Source organism: Oncorhynchus nerka, linkage group LG8 (assembly GCF_034236695.1).
Source record: "Oncorhynchus nerka isolate Pitt River linkage group LG8, Oner_Uvic_2.0, whole genome shotgun sequence".
Lineage (NCBI taxonomy): Eukaryota > Metazoa > Chordata > Actinopteri > Salmoniformes > Salmonidae > Oncorhynchus > Oncorhynchus nerka.
In genome coordinates this window covers 44672903-44691094 of record NC_088403.1, presented here as the reverse complement: position 1 = coordinate 44691094, position 18192 = coordinate 44672903, and the positions used below count along the sequence as shown (strand labels likewise).

Genomic DNA, 18192 nt, shown 5'->3' with positions numbered 1-18192 from the left:
TTTGTAGGCTTGTGGATATTTCCTGTGGCTAATCACCATAAGCATTTACAATACGTTTTCCCCCCCATTCTAATGTAGACCTGTGTATTATAATAACTCGTCTAGAGAAGCCTAAATTAACTTAATTTGAACTTTAATAAGCTGCATTAATTCCTAGCTTCCATTCAAATGAATAACTGAAAAAGCACCAGAACGCACACACAACTCAGGAGTATTTACAAAATAAAGAAAAACAAACAGTTCCACTTTTCCATCCCACATCAGTTTAATTGACAACATAATCATGAAAAAGTACTACAAAACATTTCAAATAAAAAAAAACAAGGACTAAGATACAATACAGAAGTACTGTTGTGATATGTACAAGCATTATTACTGTTTATAGACAAAAGGCAAAAAAGCTGCTGAAGAAACAATGGCATATGCAAAATTACTCTCCAAATGCACAAGCATTAGAATCCTCCCCTCAAACTACAACCAAGCATAAGTGTAGTCTAAGCAGTGTTATGCAAAAAGAGATTCTCTTCTGTGATAGGGTGCTATGTTTACAAGCAGGGATCCTTTCAAAATGGGCTTTATTAGAAGCAAAGCTTGTGGAATCCTGCCAGAGACTCTAGATAGCTTACGGTTTGTTCTAGATCTCTCACTCCATTTGTTCTGAAACACATTGTGATGATAGCAGAGAGGAAGGACAGTATTGATCTGCTAAATTGATTTATTCATATTAATAGATCATATTGTTCTTCCCCTCCAGGACAGAAGTGTTTCAGGACCATATGACCCGTTTCGGGAGACAGTCTGAGCCCTGTACTCAAAAGACTATATAAGGCCCAGGATTGTTCCTGGCCCGGGTCACATGGTCAGCAAAAACCGCTGTCCCTATACGTTAGTCATGGACATAAGAGTAACTACAGGTCAATACAGGTACAGCCACACAGGACAAATAGGCCTAGAGAAGGTAGGAAAAACAAACATGTTAAATGGTACAACAGGTGACAGAAGGGACTGAACTGGAAACGGGGGGGGGGAGAGGAGAGAGGAGTAAACATTGGAATGTATAGTGGGAAAAAAATAATGTTTCCAACATTAAAAGTATTACTTTGGAGCAAAGTTTTATCACCAAAAACATTTAACACCTATATCTACATCACCCCCGCTTCAGCTTGGTGTTATATCCATGTAACATTTGACATCTTGGCAGTGATTTCTTTGTCCCATTCAGTGAATGCTTATGATCCCCCTATGAAGAGACGGGAGTTCAAATATATGATTCTATCTTATACTCCTTATTACGCTAATAACACGCTGCAAGGCATAGAGAAATTGGACCTCTTTGTTCTGCTCAGAGACGGTAGAAGTCTCCCCTAACCACTGACACAGGGTCCGATATCTTTTAATCCCCCTAATGGTTATGGTTAGAACTAGGGGGGGTAATTGTAATCTGATCCTAGATCTGTGGTTAGGGAGTAGCGTAGCTACAGGTAGGGTTCACTATCCTCAAGCAAAAACGTCTCTCCCATAGAGAAAACCCTGTTGTACATAACATTCATACAGTAGGATACAGTCTCAGTTAAAATATGCATTAAGAGTCCAAGTCCACATGAAGGCATTGGTCTGGGTCTAGCCCTTGACTGGTGGGCAGTGACACTTGCTATGAGAAGCAGGGTTTAAAATGGTCTGATTTCAAGAGGACCACTGCCTTTGCCGTATCTCTGTTTGATACTCACAGGGAAGTTGCACAAAGTATTCAAGCTCACAGAGGTTACAAGGTCAACTGACTATGGAGTTGAGAGAGATTATTATGGTGTGTTTTCTTCTATAATAAAACAAAAATGTTCTAGTGAAATAACAGGTGGTTATGGACTAGGGTAAAGCTACCAGTAATTTACAAAAGTTGCCGGAATCTATAGCATTCGATGGTAACTTTGTTCATTTAAACTTGAGTAAATGTAAAAAAAAAAAAAAAAATCATGGATAGTATTAATAAAGAAGAAGTAATCCTTCTCCCCCTCCCCCCCCCCCCCTTAAAAGACCTAGATGCACTATTGTAAAGTGGCTGTTCCACTGGATGTCATAAGGTGAAAGCACCAATTTGTAAGTCGCTCTGGATAAGAGCGTCTGCTAAATGACTTAAAAAATTAATGTCATATCTGTGTCCATAATATCCATAAGTTCCTAGTGGATACACCCTCTGATCAAGAGAAAATAGCCAAATTAATTTTAAAAAGCATCTAATCAACAATGGCATTATTCTTAATTAACTCTGCAACTATTCCAACTATTGACTTTTTTCACAACTGCCATCATATTTACAATAAAGGCATATTGACATAGTAAAATAAATAAGAGTGTAAAAAAATGTTATGGTTGACATGTCATGCTGAAACCCTCATATTAATCACCAATGGTATTCACTAAGTTGATTATTAATACTTAGGAACGTTTTACAGCTTTGTCATTCCATTTTTTAAAATTTAAAATCTTATTTGATTATATTATATTTTATATAGGTGATTAGGCCACAGATAGTGAAAGACATCTGTGATAATCTGAAGTACCCAAAATGGCCAATAGATGGGATAAATTACATAAAATCCTTGAAAGTTACAAAAATTGTGGTAGTTTACTGGCAAACTTACAAAGTTTCCAGTAATATATCCTCCCTTTGCAACCCTATTCTGGACTGGTAAAATGGTGTTAAAACCTCCAAAATGTATGTTTACTAAACGATAAAGCTTTTGTCGACAAGACCGAGAAGAGATAATAGAAACTAACAATGAATATTATCTGCACATTCAAATTAAGTTCAGATGATACCTCTAATGATTTTTGGAAATACATCCTTGTTGTCTGAGATCTGTACATACTATCATTCAGACTGATTTGTGTAACATGCATTGCTGTGTACTTATGCTCTCAATCAGTTTGAAGCCCTTGGTGCAAAAACCTTCCTTTGTACGAGCCCCCCCCCCCCCCCCCCCCCAAAAGACAACAGGGCCAGATTTGAGTTACACAAGGCGTTGACGTCACAATTTTTAACACGGTTACACCTAAGCTAAAAACCTACCTCTAAGTTACACTGAAAATCATAATAATAACAGCAAAAATCGAGACATTGGCATTGTAATACTTGATATTTGTCACAATTCTTCACTCCGCAGATGGGGAAGGTTACTTTGTAGGTGACACAAGGCTAAGCTACTCAACACTCGTTAGATTTCATTTTAGACAGCAAGCGAACTAGTGTTTTGCTTACAACACATTGCCATTTCATTCAAAATATACTAATTTGAATGTACTTTGCAGGTACATTATTAGACCATAGACTTTGCTACTAAATTGAAAATCAATTATTTAAGTCAAATTCTTTGGATACAAATTATTTGTCTGCAGGTTCTTCTTAAAAAGCACCAGAGCCGTTAGTAGCTCTTAAAAAGGTAATTTGGTGTCACCTATCTGTGTCAGTCTACAAGGCAAACGTCTGGCCGCTGATACCGGCAGCCTACAGAACTCATAAAGCGATATTGACCACATCTCGACACAAACACGTGGCCACACACATAAAACAATCATACTGTGTCGCGTGGGTTACTTATAAAATTGGTTTCATAGATATTTCAATATTGTTTTTCATTTTACCACATTACATAATAACACACCTGTCACTGGACACTGGCCACCTCACAACACCCTAGACACAACACACCACCATTTCAGTGGCGTGAACGCTGCCCGTCTATCACAGGCAGGGCTGGAAAATGCATGTTCTCCAGAAATCCAGGTCGGGAGATTCCGGATTTACTACTTATTCCCTCCTAATTCCAGAAACCTTCCAACTAGGATTTCTGGAAAACTTGGTAATTTTGGGAAAGTTACTGGAATTTTGCAATCCTTGACAGGTAAAGACAGGGATAAAAAGTCACTAGTAGCGTGCGACATTGTGCTTTGGAGTAAGATACTACTATAGTTACTAGAAGTGCATCGCAAAAAATGAAGATGACGGTCACAGCTCTTGTCCCCCAATTTAACCTCAGCACGAGCCTCAGCCTACAAATCCCAGCATGCAACAGCCCCACACAGGTGATATACTGTACGTCCACAAGCGGAAGGAGGACTATACAGTGGAGGGTGGATCAAGAGAGCAACGCTGACAACAACAACTGAGGTTGATAAAGGGACAAGCCTTACAGACAGCAGAAATGTTGCCTCTTCTCAGTAAAGTTGGGGCAAACAGTGAGCTCTTAAGTCGGCGCCCTCGCTGTACACAGGGAGTTCAAATGTCGTTACAAAAAAACTAGAGCCTTCTCTTATATTTTCTGCTCTTCGTATGCATAACATGTCAACTTACTGTACATCATTGGTGAGAGAAAAAAAGCATTTTCATGTAATTAGGGAGCAGAAAAAGCATTGCTACTGTAGGTGTCGTCTGTTGTTCATTCCATTTCATGCACATGTACAGTATGTTTGGATCCCAAGTTCCCCTCCATACCCCATAATAACCGTGGCATTACTGTTATAACATGTCCTGGCACGTGGTGGTGTAGTAGTACAGCATGCAGGTTGGCCTTTGATGACACCGGGCAGGTTCAAGGTGATAAGAGAACTACCCGGTCAGGGTTTTAAAGGTTAAGGGTTAAAGGGTCAGATGTCAGGGGTCAAGGGTCAGGGCTCGTCATGGGAGTTATTCATGCGGGTGCATCTCATCGTTAGGATTAGTTGAACGGCAGTCCGTTATCTTGTGCTGTGGGCCCCTCATACACACACGCTAGACAGAGAGGGGCATTTCAATTCATTAAAGTGACTAATAGCGTTGCACCCCATATCCGACCCATCTCTCCCTCCCTACTATAGAGAAATAAGACAAAACATAGCAAATACATTCGGCCCCTCAACCCTTCATCGTAATTGACCGATATTAGTCGCCACGGCGTTCCGAGAGGCGGGGGTCTGTGTGCGTAGGTGGGACGGGATTGGGCGAGGGGTACAGGGTGGACCCTAGGAGGGGGGTTTGTTGTAACCAAACAGTCCAACAGGGAGATACTTGACATGGGTGGGCCACTGAGCAGCCAGCTGGAAGAACTTGACGTCATTCCACTCCACTCCGTCTATGGACACTGAGACACACACAGGAGACACACAGATACTGGTTAAGTATGACTATTGTTCAGACAGGGAACACTTAAGCCTGTCGCACGCTTCCCAGTAGAAACAGTTTGCGCATTTCAGAACATTTGCGGATATTACATTTTTTTCCTTGAGGCAAGTTGTAGTTCGGTAGCATAAGTCTACGCCCCTTCGTCTGTGATTGGTCAACAGTACTACTCCTAGTAGGAGTGGGAACTATGGACAGGATTCTTCAATTAAGTGTTTGTTGTCATTCAACGAGAGACGACGAGTTTTCATGCATATTTTTTCACTTGAGAAATACTGCACCAAACATCTTAGTTAGATGTAAAATTGCGAGACAAAGACTTCCCTCAGTAAAAATGTCCAAATGAATTACAGATTTCTTGATACATCTTTGAATAATTCTGACTACTTTGAGGAAGTGCATACAGGCTACAATGTTGATACGACGTCTCAAGAGGGACAAACAGTAAAATTGCAGTTTTTATCTAGTTTTTCAAGCAAAGGTCTTTTAAGGGGCACATACGTTTGAACCTAGTATGCGGGCACCTTTAGGCTGCGTTTCAAATGGCTCACTATTCCCTATACACAGTAGTGACTAGAGCCCTATTGGCCCAGTGTTAGGAATAGGGTGCCATTTCGGGCACAGTCTTAGAGGTCCGTTAACACAACCCTTCCTTCATTTTCTCTTTCCTCCAACATCCCCAATAAATCATTTCCCCTTCCCCTGCCTTCTCTTACACCTCATCTTTACTGATGGGTCGACTCTTTCTAAAGATTGTGCATCTAGAGAAGCACAATAATTTCACCTCTCTCTCCCCCTCCCTCCCTCTTCTCAGAGCCTTCTCTCCAATTTCACTGGTCATACCTCTTCCCCGCCCGCCCGCCCTCCCTCCCTCCCTCCTCGTCTCATGTTGCTGTACCTTTCAGGATGGTTTGATGCTGCTTGGCAGAACAGATGAGTCTGCTGATACCCTCAATGACCTGGCTCTTAGAGTCGACATCCTTCTCCTTCGGCTTCTTACCCAGGAATATGGTGGGAACTACAGACACAGAGAAAGTCAACCTTCATTATAAATGCAATAAGATTTCTATACAACCAGGAAGACTATAACAGTCACATCACATACTGTAGGAAGAATGACTGAAGAACACCAACTAGATGGAATGCATCTATTCCACTGATCATTCAGCATTAAAAACTGCGTTTAAAAAAAAAATTTAAACACTGAATTACTTTGATTGTGACATAGAAAAGTGTTATTCTAAAACTCTTTACCCTTCTTGTTCTTCTCCTTGGTGACCACGGTCATGGCCATGGTGCTGACCTGGGCCTGTGTCTCACTGCTGCCCCCTCCTGGTAGCCTGCTGACCTGCAGGGATCTGAAGGCACTCTTCAGGGTGTTCTTACAGCCTGTGTCGCGCCGTTCGCCCTCTCGGCGTTTCTCCGCCAGCGACGCCAGCCAGTAGTCCACCTGCAACCCAATGGCGTCCACACCTTGGGACATACTGGGGCTCCTGGGACAGAGGAAGAGGAGGGTCACAAGGACAGGTTAGGATACAATACAGGAAAGAGAAAGTTATGGAGGTTCTGTGCTAAAAAGTATAAAAAGCTGTGTTCATTTGTGAGGTGTAGGGAGGGGTTATTCAGCGACAGAGAGGGTTATGGATTCAGGGGCCGGCATTTCATGCGCTGTATCAACCCTGACCCTGAGTTTGGCTATAGAGAGGACAAGAGAGTCTGTTACAGCACCAAACCCCAAAACAATGATGGGCTATAACGCTAGAAGCTGCTGATGCAACTGTGGTTATTTTTAGACGGTCAGAGAGGATCACTGCTCTAGAGTTTCACCAGGGCAGACATGAAGGGGACATAATGAACCCGAGATGGCTGACCTGAGGAGAAGCAGTGTTGCTGGTAATATTCCCCCCCTCACTCCCTTCCTCCCTCTCTTTTCCCCTTTCCTTTCTTCCACTCAAACAGCGGCAGGCAACTCTGTCAGATCAAGGGGGGGGGGGGGGGGCACATTGCGTCGGTTTATTGGTTCTCGTTCCATTCAGGGACTGATTTAGACATGAAAAGGTATGCAGACACTCTCTGGCACTTAATGGATCTACTCACGATTACTCGGAAAGAGAGGAAATGTAGCAGCTCCTGAGAACTGGAATTGCCCAGCACCTTATAATAAGAAATAACAGCACAAAAGACTATACCCCAAGCTAGGGGGGGGTTGGGTGCAGACTTACCCCTGTACTGCGAGAACACTGCTCATAGACGGAGAGGAGGGGGGAGTGGCAGCCTCTTTGATCAGCCCGGTGGGAGAGCCGTGGGAGGGAGGGGACGTAGAGGGAACAGCCAAGCTCCCTGCCACGCCCTCTTCTGTGTCTCCTAGGCGACCGCAGGGGCAAGGGATGGAGGTGAGATGAATGTCACTATTTGTAATATTATCAAGTAAATAGGCCTAGATGATGGAAATATAGCAGTAAGAGAGTGTACTTCTTCATTGGTTTTTTAAACCACCTACCTGTAGAGGAAGTGTCTGGCTCAATCAGACCAACCTTGACCAACTGGAACACATGACAACATCCTGTTACTACAACATCAGGACAAATACCTCATATTCCAAACACCCTAAATCAGCTGAAGAGTTACTATCCAAACTAGATCTTCATTTTTAATTTTATTTCACCTTTATTTAACCAGGTAAGCTAGTTCAGAACAAGTTCTCATTTGCAACTGTGACCTGGCCAAGATAAAGCAAAGCAGTTCAACACATACAACAACACAGAGTTACACATGGGAGTTAACAAAACATAGTCAATTAATAAAGTAGAAAAAAAATAGAAAAAAATATATATATATACAGTGAGTGCAAATTAGGTCAAATAAGGGAGTTAAGGCAATAAATAGGCCATGGTTGCGAAGTAATTATAATATGGCAATTAAACACTGGAATGGTAGATGTGCAAAAGATGGATGTGCAAGTAGAGATACTGTGGTGCAAAAGGAGCAACATAAATAAATACAGTATGGGGATGAGGTAGAAGGATGGGCTATATACAGATTTTCAACGGTAGATCTATGAAAGAGTCTACAGAGAGACCTGGCTTACTATATACGTACCCCAATAAAAGGAATGAACTTCTGGTAGGAATCTTCATCGTGCCTGAACAGAGACAAATAGTTATGACCAGTTACATGGGTTTTTAAATTGAATACCATCCTGTAGTTATTGCTCCGGGTTAAGGTATGCGTTACACCCTGACAGTTTGTGTGTGCGAGCGAGTCCACTCACGTCCTGTGTTTGCAGGTAAGCATGGCCTCAGCAATGGGCAGCTGGTGTGTGACGGTGGCGCCACTGACGTACTGAGAGATCCTACCGGCCACGTCCAACAGGTCTGCAGCACAGGAACACAGATCAAAGATTAGAGGTCATTGGTCAGGCTCTAGAGTGCTAACTTTATGTATCCAGATCCAGTGTGTGTGTGTACCTGTCTGTGGGGGTTCAGAGCGGCTGAACATGTCTCTCCACGCCCCGTCTAAGAACGCAGAGGTGTAACGGTTGTCTATGGCACCCAGGTGCTTAGCAACAGGATGAGAGCCTATAAGACCATAGATGGAGAGTGAGAGAGCGAGAGAGAGAGAGAGAAAGACTGAGCGATGATCTTTTAGTGTACGTGATCAGCCTGACAACAACAACTCTTTTCCATTGTCAACCATTCACTACGCCCGTCACCATGGATACGGACAGAAGGCGCCCATGTTGTTTGTCTCACCCAGGGGCACCACCAGGAACCTCAGGTGGTTGAGCCAATCAGAGGTCTTGCTTGCCAACTGTGTGACAAAGAACTGCAGGATGGCACCAAGGTAGCTCTGACTACCCACCACTGCCACCTTGACCGGCCTGGGCATGGACGAGTTACAGTTACAACTACAGAGGAAAGTAGAGAGGGAGAGAGAGAGATGGGGGGGTAAAGATAATCACATAACCCACCAAGTAGCGATGAGCACGGTTAGTCGAATATCCAGGTATTCGAATGGATGCTCGCATTCGACCACTTAAGTGAGTATTTTTTTTTTTTAGGCCTACTTTGACAATGAAAAAGCTTTGCTATAAAATGTAATTCGACTATCCTTGTGACATACGAGGATACACCATGACATTTGAAATACTTCACTTAAAAAAAAATAAAGAAAATGAGAGAGAGAGCGAGAGAGAGAGCGAGAGAGAGCGAGAGAGCGAGAGCGAGAGAGAGAGAGAGAGAGGAGCTGAGAGAGACTGAGTTTGGCAGTCTAAATATTTCATAGACAGTGAGATTAATAGAGCATAGATAATGTGTTAGACCAACAGACTCACAACTCTGTGTGTGTGTGTGTGTGTGTGTGTGCTCGTACACATGCATATAAAGTGTTAGACTTACAACTTCTGGATGCGTGTGAGGACAGCAGACAGCACCGCCTGGATCTCAGCTCCTGAACACGTACACACCACCGGGTGCCTCTGTACCTGCAGCTGCTCTCCCACGTACTGGAACACACACACACTTAAAGAACTGCAGCAACATACAGGTTTGTTCTGACAGAACACACACACACACACACACACACACACACACGTGTGCACACACCAGTGATGCGCGGGAGGACTCATAACCCACAGTACCTGCGGTTATATCCGCGGGGTGGATGAGTTTAGGGTCACGGGTGGGTTAAATAAAGAGAAAAGAATAACATAGAAATTGCACAAGGATAATGGATTTTTTTTAATCTATAGGCTACATTTGTTTTTCTTTCATTATTTTAGGTTATCTGGTGTTAGTGACTAAGGGCCTAACTGTACCCACCAAATAGCCTAGACGGGCAAATCGCCAAATGCTTTTGGGAACGGGCAAAAAAAGTTAGTGCCGATACGCAGAGGAAAAAAAGGACAATGTCGAAGTTGAATTCAATAAGAGAAAAGCTGTGAAATGGAGAGTTGGCCTCCGATTTTCACATATGGTCAGGCTGTTACGGATGGGTTATTAACACCACTAGCACACACGGTTCTTACCTGGCCCTGCCAGTCGGTGCCATTGACCAGGATGAGACTCTCAGGCAGAGCCGCGTCAGACAGAAGGATCTGGTTCAGCTGATCATACACCGCCTTCCTCAGAACCTACACACACACACACACACACACACACGCACAAAGTGGAGCAGGTTCTTTTTTTTAGATGACTCAACAACACATACATCATTCATTCTTAGTCTCGTCAGCATGGGTACATTCATGTTCTTTATTTAGACAAGAAGAAGGGAGTAGGGGGATGAGAGGAATGGAGAGAGACAACGTTTCTTTCTTGGCATATACTGTGCTCTCCTTAGGCTTGTTTTTGTGTGTGTTTTTTTTTTAAACCAGGTAAGTTGACTGTTGACATTCTCGTTTACAGCGACGACCTGGGGAATAGTTACAGGGGAGAGGAGGAGGGATGAATGAGCCAATTGTAAACCGGGGATGATTAGGTGGTCGTGATGGTATGAGGGACAGCTTGGGAATTTAGCCAGGACACCGGGGTTAACACCCTCTACTCTTACGATAAGTGACCACAGAGAGTCAGGACACCAGTTTAACTTCCCATCCGAAATATAAATATATATATATATCTATAAATATATATTTGTTGACCAGAGGAAGGGGTGCTTCCTACTGGCCCTCCAACACCACTTCCAGCAGCATCTGGTCACCCATCCATGGATGGATGAGATGTGACAACTGGAACTATAGGACCCCCTGCTATATATATATATAAAAAAAAGTGTGTGTGTGTGTGTGTGTGTGTGTGTGTGTGTGTGTGTGTGTGTGTGTGTAATGGTGAGAGGGTAGTGTGTCTTGGGGTTATGATATTTATGCCTCTGTAACTACCTCACTCATCATTATTCACGACTCATTCAGGACTATTCGTAATCATAGTAGCATCCACATTCATGTAGAAGTGTTTAGAAACATATTCTATTCTTATTTACAATAAAAGTGACTCCAAAATGACACAATACATTATTTACCGTTAATTTCCATTGGGGCATAAAATAATCGGAAACACAACCAAAACAAACAGCAAACGCATCAAACAAATTTGCAGTCACTTGACGCAAGCTTGATGTAGTCGTTGCATGCTATGAATATGGGAATGTACAAAAAGTGCGTTGATTTCTAAACGGTTCACCAGGGATGAAAATATCCTCAAATTAAAGTTGTCAGTCTGTAATATAACCTCAGTCATTGTAGAACTTCAAAATCATCCAAAGTGCTGGAGTATAGAGCCAAAACAACAACTAAATGTATCACTGTACCAATACTTTTGGTGCTCACAGTAGTTTTAAGAATGTGTGTGTGTGTGTGTGTACACATCAGTTACCTGTGAGCTGTGTCCCAGTTCGGGGGATCTCTCGCTGTCGGAGCTGTTGGTCCTCCCCCCTTCACTGATTGGTTTAGACAGCTGTCTCTCTTTCATAGGAGTACTACTCTGTCTCTTCTGTTTGGGGGTGGGGCCCCTGCCATCCAGCCTGTGAAACACACACATACATACACCTTTAAAGGAGACCGATCCCCAGTTCAACCAGTGTGGAGGGTATTACGCGTTTGTGTTAAAACTCCAAACTGACCCCAAACCCTTTCCTCTGGGGATGAATGATTGGAACAATTCTACCTTTCTGAGGAAAATATGCACATCTGCAAAGGCACCTGGGAGGTTGGTTTGGTATCAGGCATGTGTCATTTTGTTGGAGTCACTATGGCAAGAGTCTGCGTGTGTGTGTGTGTTTGTAGTTACCTGGGGGAGGGCATGGTCTGTCCTCCTCCACTCTTGCTGCTCTTCAGGGGCGTACGGGGTTTCTCAGCCCCTGACACCGTAATACAGGGGCCCTCCGGAAACATCTCCTGATCCGTCAACTCCTGCACACAGAACGCGCACAGATTAGCTTGAGCTCAGAATGGATCACTACCTCTTACACAGCACACCGAGCCTGTTAGCGCGTCTCACCAGCGTGTCCGTCTCAGAGAGGGTCTCCACCTCCAGGTTACGACTGCGAGAGTGTTTCATCTCCACAGGCCGCTGCTCCCCCTGCTGGAGACATGCGGGAAATACAGTCACTACCACACATCTCACTGAGCCACGTATTACCAGACTGATGATCACGGGATGACCGCTGCGCCGTGAAACTCGCAAGAACCGGCCGGTTGAACGCTGGCTACACTTCACCTGGTGTGAATATCAATCCTTCACCTTCGCCCTCTTTTTTTCCCCTCGAACATTCCTCTCTTGTTGTCTCCTTTCTGTTTAAGCCCCTTCTCACAAGATTCTTCCGGGACCGAGAGACTGAAAAATTGTTTCTATCTCAAGGCCATCAGACTGTTAACTTCTTGGTGACAGGGGGGGGCAGTATTGAGTAGCTTGGATGAATAAGGTGCCCAGAGTAAACTGCCTGCTACTCTGTCCCAGATGCTAATATATGCATATTATTATTAGTATTGGATAGAAAACAATGAAGTTTCTAAAACTGTTTGAATGATGTCTGAGTATAACAGAACTCATATGGCAGGCGAAAACCAGAGACAAATCCAACCAGGAAGTGGGAAATCTGAGGTTTGTAGTATCATTTAAGTGATTGCCTATCCAATATGCTGTGTCTATGGGGCCAGATTGCACTTCCCAAGGCTTCCAGCAGATGTCAACAGTCTTTAGAAAGTTGTTTGAGGCTTCTATTGTGGAAGGGTGTAGAATAAGAGCTGTTTCAACAAGTGGACCAGGCTGTGGCCAATCAGTTGTTTACTGCGCAGTCACGCCGTTCCTTCTTTTTCCTCTGTAATGAATACGCTATTGTCCGGTTGGAATATTATTGAAGAATTATTATAAAAAGACCCAAAGGATTGATTGTAAACATCGTTTGACATGTTTCTACAAACTGTAATGGAACTCCTTTTGACTTTTCGTCTGGATTTTGTGCTCGCACATTGTGCCTTTGGAATAGTGTACTAAACGCGCGAACAAAATGGAGGCATTTGAACATAAATATGGACGTAATCGAACAAAACAAACATTTCTTGTGGGAGTCCTGGGAGTGCATTCCGACGAAGATCAGCAAAGGTAAGTGAAGATTTATAATGCTATTTATGACTTTTGTTGACTCCACAATTTGGCGGGTAACTGTATGGCTTGCTTTTGTGGCTGAACTTTGTTCTCAGATTATTGAATATCGTGCTTTTGCCGTAAAGCTTTTTTGAAATCTGACACAGCGGTTTCATTAAGAACAAGTTTATCTTTAATTCTATGTAAAACATGCATCTTTCATCAAAGTTTATGATGAGTATTTCTGTTATTTGATGTGGCTCTCTTCGGTTGGAAAATGGCTGAATGCTTTCTGTGACTAGTTGCTGACCTAACATAACGATATGTTCTGCTTTCGCCGAAAAGCCTTTTTTGCAATCGGACACTGTGGTTCGATTAACGAGAAGCGCATCTTTAAAATGGTGTAAAATACTTGTATGGTTGAGGAATTTTAATTATGGGATTTCTGTTTTGAATTTGGCGCCCTGCAATTTCACTGGCTGTTGGCGAGGTGGGACGCTAGCATCCCGAACGATCCCAGAGAGGTTAAACAGCCATCATTAACACAGAGGCTGCTGCCTACACACAGGCTTGAAATCATTGGCCACTAGTCACTTTATTAATGTTTAGTCCCTCTCTCTACCCCCCTCCTCCTCCTCTCTCCTCCATTACTCACAGGGCTGAAGCAGGCGTCTCGTCCCAGGCTCCCTCCTCTGCCCCCTCCTCTCTCCCTCCATTACTCACAGGGCTGAAGCAGGCGTCTCGTCCCAGGCTCCCTCCTCTACTCCCCTCCCTCCATTACTCACAGGGCTGAAGCAGGCGTCTCGTCCCAGGCTCCCTCCTCTGCTCCCCCCTCCTCTCTCCCTCCATTACTCACAGGGCTGAAGCAGGCGTCCCAGGCTCCCAGGCTCCCTCCTCTGCTCCCCCCCAGGCTCCTCCTCTCCCCCCTCCTCCCCTCCATTACTCACAGGGCTGAAGCAGGCGTCTCTCCCCTCCCTCCATTACTCACAGGGCTCCCAGGCTCCCTCCTCTGCTCCCCCCCTCCTCTCTCCCTCCATTACTCACAGGGCTGAAGCAGGCGTCTCGTCCCAGGCTCCCTCCTCTGCCCCCCCCCTCTCTCCCTCCATTACTCACAGGGCTGAAGCAGGCGTCTCGTCCCAGGCTCCCTCCTCTACTCCCCTCCCTCCATTACTCACAGGGCTGAAGCAGGCGTCTCGTCCCAGGCTCCCTCCTCTGCTCCCCCCCCTCCTCTCTCCCTCCATTACTCACAGGGCTGAAGCAGGCGTCTCGTCCCAGGCTCCCTCCTCTACTCCCCTCCCTCCATTACTCACAGGGCTGAAGCAGGCGTCTCGTCCCAGGCTCCCTCCTCTGCTCCCCCTCCTCTCTCCCTCCATTACTCACAGGGCTGAAGCAGGCGTCTCGTCCCAGGCTCCCTCCTCTGCTCCCCCTCCTCTCTCCCTCCATTACTCACAGGGCTGAAGCAGGCGTCTCGTCCCAGGCTCCCTCCTCTGCCCCCCCCTCCTCTCTCCCTCCATTACTCACAGGGCTGAAGCAGGCGTCTCGTCCCAGGCTCCCTCCTCTACTCCCCTCCCTCCATTACTCACAGGGCTGAAGCAGGCGTCTCGTCCCAGGCTCCCTCCTCTGCTCCCCCTCCTCTCTCCCTCCATTACTCACAGGGCTGAAGCAGGCGTCTCGTCCCAGGCTCCCTCCTCTGCTCCCCCCCTCCTCTCTCCCTCCATTACTCACAGGGCTGAAGCAGGCGTCTCGTCCCAGGCTCCCTCCTCTGCTCCCCCTCCCATTACTCACAGGGCTGAAGCAGGCGTCTCCCCAGGCTCCATTACTCACAGGGCTGAAGCAGGCGTCTCGTCCCAGGCTCCCTCCTCTGCCCCCCCTCCTCTCTCCCTCCATTACTCACAGGGCTGAAGCAGGCGTCTCGTCCCAGGCTCCCTCCTCTGCTCCCCCTCCCTCTCTCCCTCCATTACTCACAGGGCTGAAGCAGGCGTCTCGTCCCAGGCTCCCTCCTCTACTCCCCCCTCCATTACTCTCCCTCCATTACTCACAGGGCTGAAGCAGGCGTCTCGTCCCAGGCTCCCTCCATCCACAGGGCTGAAGCAGGCGTCTCGTCCCAGGCTCCCTCCTCTCTCCTCTCTCCTCCATTACTCACAGGGCTGAAGCAGGCGTCTCGTCCCAGGCTCCCTCCTCTGCTCCCCCTCCCCTCCCTCCATTACTCACAGGGCTGAAGCAGGCGTCTCGTCCCAGGCTCCTCTGCTCCCTCCTCCTCTCCCTCCATTACTCACAGGGCTGAAGCAGGCGTCTCGTCCCAGGCTCCCTCCTCTCCCCCCTCCTCTGTCCCTCCATTACTCACAGGGCTGAAGCAGGCGTCTCGTCGCTCCCTCCTCTCCCCCTCCTCTCTCCCTCCATTACTCACAGGGCTGAAGCAGGCGTCTCGTCCCAGGCTCCCTCCTCTGCTCCCCCTCCCTCCTCTCTCCCTCCATTACTCACAGGGCTGAAGCAGGCGTCTCGTCCCAGGCTCCCTCCTCTGCTGAAGCCCCCCAGGCTCCTCCTCTCTCCCTCCATTACTCACAGGGCTGAAGCAGGCGTCTCGTCCCAGGCTCCCTCCTCTACTCCCCTCCCTCCATTACTCACAGGGCTGAAGCAGGCGTCTCGTCCCAGGCTCCCTCCTCTGCTCCCCCCCCTCCTCTCTCCCTCCATTACTCACAGGGCTGAAGCAGGCGTCTCGTCCCAGGCTCCCTCCTCTGCTCCCCTCCTCCATTACTCACAGGGCTGAAGCAGGCGTCTCGTCCCAGGCTCCTCCTCTCTCCTCTCTCCCTCCATTACTCACAGGGCTGAAGCAGGCGTCTCGGCTCCCTCCTCTGGCTCCCTCCTCATTACTCACAGGGCTGAAGCAGGCGTCTCGTCCCAGGCTCCCTCCTCTGCTCCCCCTCCTCTCTCCCTCCATTACTCACAGGGCTGAAGCAGGCGTCTCGTCCCAGGCTCCCTCCTCTGCTGTTCAGGCTGGTGATTTCCGTCTGAGAGCTGGACTGGGACATTCCCTCAAAGAACGGCCTGGAAGGACACACACACACACACACACACACACAAAAGTTAGCGCCGACTGTAACATACATGGAACGGTGTGTTCATAGCGATGAATAGTATTAGTTGAGTAATAAAGTTCATCATTAGAAAGAAGATAAACAACAGGAAAAGAGAAGAATGTGTTAAACATTTGTTTTATTCTGTTGTTGCTAGCGATGTTCATGACATCGTGAAATAAAAATCCACTTTGTGTATATGCAGTGCATTCGGAAAGTATTCAATGCTGCAGGCGTTTTTTTGGTACCCTTACGCAGATCTGTGCCTTGACACAATCCTGTCTCGGAGCTCTACGGACAGGTCCTTCGACTTCATGGCTTGGTTTTTGCTCTGACATGCACTGTCAACTGTGGGACTTCAGACAGGTGTGCCTTTCCAAATCATGTCCATTTAATTGAATTTACCACAGGTGGACTCCAATCAAGTTGTAGAAACAGCTCAAGGGTGATCAATGGAAACAGGATGCACCGGACCTCAATTTCGAGTCCCGTAGCAAAGGGTCTGAATACTTATGTAAATAAGGTATTTCAGTTTAAAAATGTTGAATACATTTGCAAAACATTTTTTTTTTGCTTTGTCATTATGGGGTATTGTGTGTAGATTGCGAAGGATTGAGAGAGACTCCCGAGTGGCTCAGTGGTCTAAGGCACTGCATGCTGTGCCATTAGAGATCCTGGTTCGAGTCCAGGCTCTGTCGGACTGGCCGCGACCGGGAGACCAATGGGGCGGCGCACAATTGGCCCAGCGTCGTCCGGGTTAGGCCGGCAGGGATGTTCTTGTCCCATCGCGCTCTAGCGACTCCTGTGGCGGGCCGGGCCCAATGCACACTGACACGGTCGCCAGGTGGGTAACTGTATGGCTTGCTTTTGTGGCTGAACAGAGAGGTGTTTCCTCCGACACATTGGTGCGGCTGGCTTCCGGGTTAAGCGGGCATTGTGTCAAGAAGCAGCTTGGGCTTGGTTGGGTCGTGTTTCGGAGGACGCACGGCTCTTGACCTTCACCTCTCCAATGTCTGTACGGGAGTTGCAGCAATGAGACAAGACGAAATTGATGGGTAAAAAGTAAATACAATTATTTATTTTTTAAATCCATTTTGTAACCTAACAAGATGTGAAAAAAGTCAAGGGGTCTGAATACTTACCGAATGCACTGTACGTCAAGAGGAGTGTAAAGGCCAAAGCATGATTGGGTTAGGTGCGCGCACACACACACACACCTGAGTTTAGGTTTGGGTGTGCTGAGGATGCTGTCCGTCTCTTCCATCTCAGGGCCACTGTCAGAGGGGTTGTACATCTCCAGACTGTCATAGAGCTCATCTAAATCCTCCTCCACTTCCTGGATCTGTTCACTAGAGACATGCTCCAGACCAAAACCCACCTGCACACAGACACACACACACACAGACAGATCAACATATTACACGGGTACAGAAGCATAGCTCACCTCATACCAACATCACATACAGAGGCACAGTCTTCTAACGCACAGACATTGAAAAGGAAAAAAAGAAAAAACATAAGAGCTCCAGTTGTATTACCACATCTATCTCTCTGTCTCTCTCTCACACATGCTTGTGTGTAGAGAAACACCATCAAATTGCAATTCTAATGTCTGCAACTTGCACAAAACAGGGTGTAAGACAGAGAAAGTAAAAAGTCGGGAGTTTGAGTGAAGAATGTTTTTGTATCCCAGTTGATTAGAGACACACACACACACACACACACACCATGCCCACACCCCATATAGTCCCCCTCAGATCCGACCTATGCCCGTCCTCTGCCCAACCCATGCCCCCCACTCCCGCAAAGAGGGCCTCAACACGAAAGTCACACATACGCACAGGCCGTGAGCAGGCAAACAGGCCCAGCCCCCGACTCTTACACA

At 46.3% G+C, this 18192-nt stretch overlaps 1 protein-coding gene across 1 annotated transcript in view; it reads right to left on the bottom strand.

Moving 5' to 3' along the window:
* Nucleotides 1-240: 240 nt before the first annotated feature.
* Nucleotides 241-18192, bottom strand: part of LOC115133373 (phosphofurin acidic cluster sorting protein 1) — a 57416-nt gene continuing 39464 nt past the window's right edge. Inside the window, exons 9-24 of the mRNA XM_029666540.2 lie at nucleotides 17525-17685; nucleotides 16179-16278; nucleotides 12148-12231; nucleotides 11938-12059; nucleotides 11524-11671; nucleotides 10179-10283; nucleotides 9550-9656; nucleotides 8905-9059; nucleotides 8620-8730; nucleotides 8424-8526; nucleotides 8252-8294; nucleotides 7653-7695; nucleotides 7375-7516; nucleotides 6407-6645; nucleotides 6051-6170; nucleotides 241-5114 (exon numbers count right to left, since the gene is read on the bottom strand). Coding sequence (XP_029522400.1) covers nucleotides 4996-5114; nucleotides 6051-6170; nucleotides 6407-6645; nucleotides 7375-7516; nucleotides 7653-7695; nucleotides 8252-8294; nucleotides 8424-8526; nucleotides 8620-8730; nucleotides 8905-9059; nucleotides 9550-9656; nucleotides 10179-10283; nucleotides 11524-11671; nucleotides 11938-12059; nucleotides 12148-12231; nucleotides 16179-16278; nucleotides 17525-17685 — 1902 coding nt within the window. The 3' untranslated portion in view covers nucleotides 241-4995. The remainder of the gene's footprint in view (nucleotides 5115-6050; nucleotides 6171-6406; nucleotides 6646-7374; nucleotides 7517-7652; nucleotides 7696-8251; nucleotides 8295-8423; nucleotides 8527-8619; nucleotides 8731-8904; nucleotides 9060-9549; nucleotides 9657-10178; nucleotides 10284-11523; nucleotides 11672-11937; nucleotides 12060-12147; nucleotides 12232-16178; nucleotides 16279-17524; nucleotides 17686-18192) is intronic.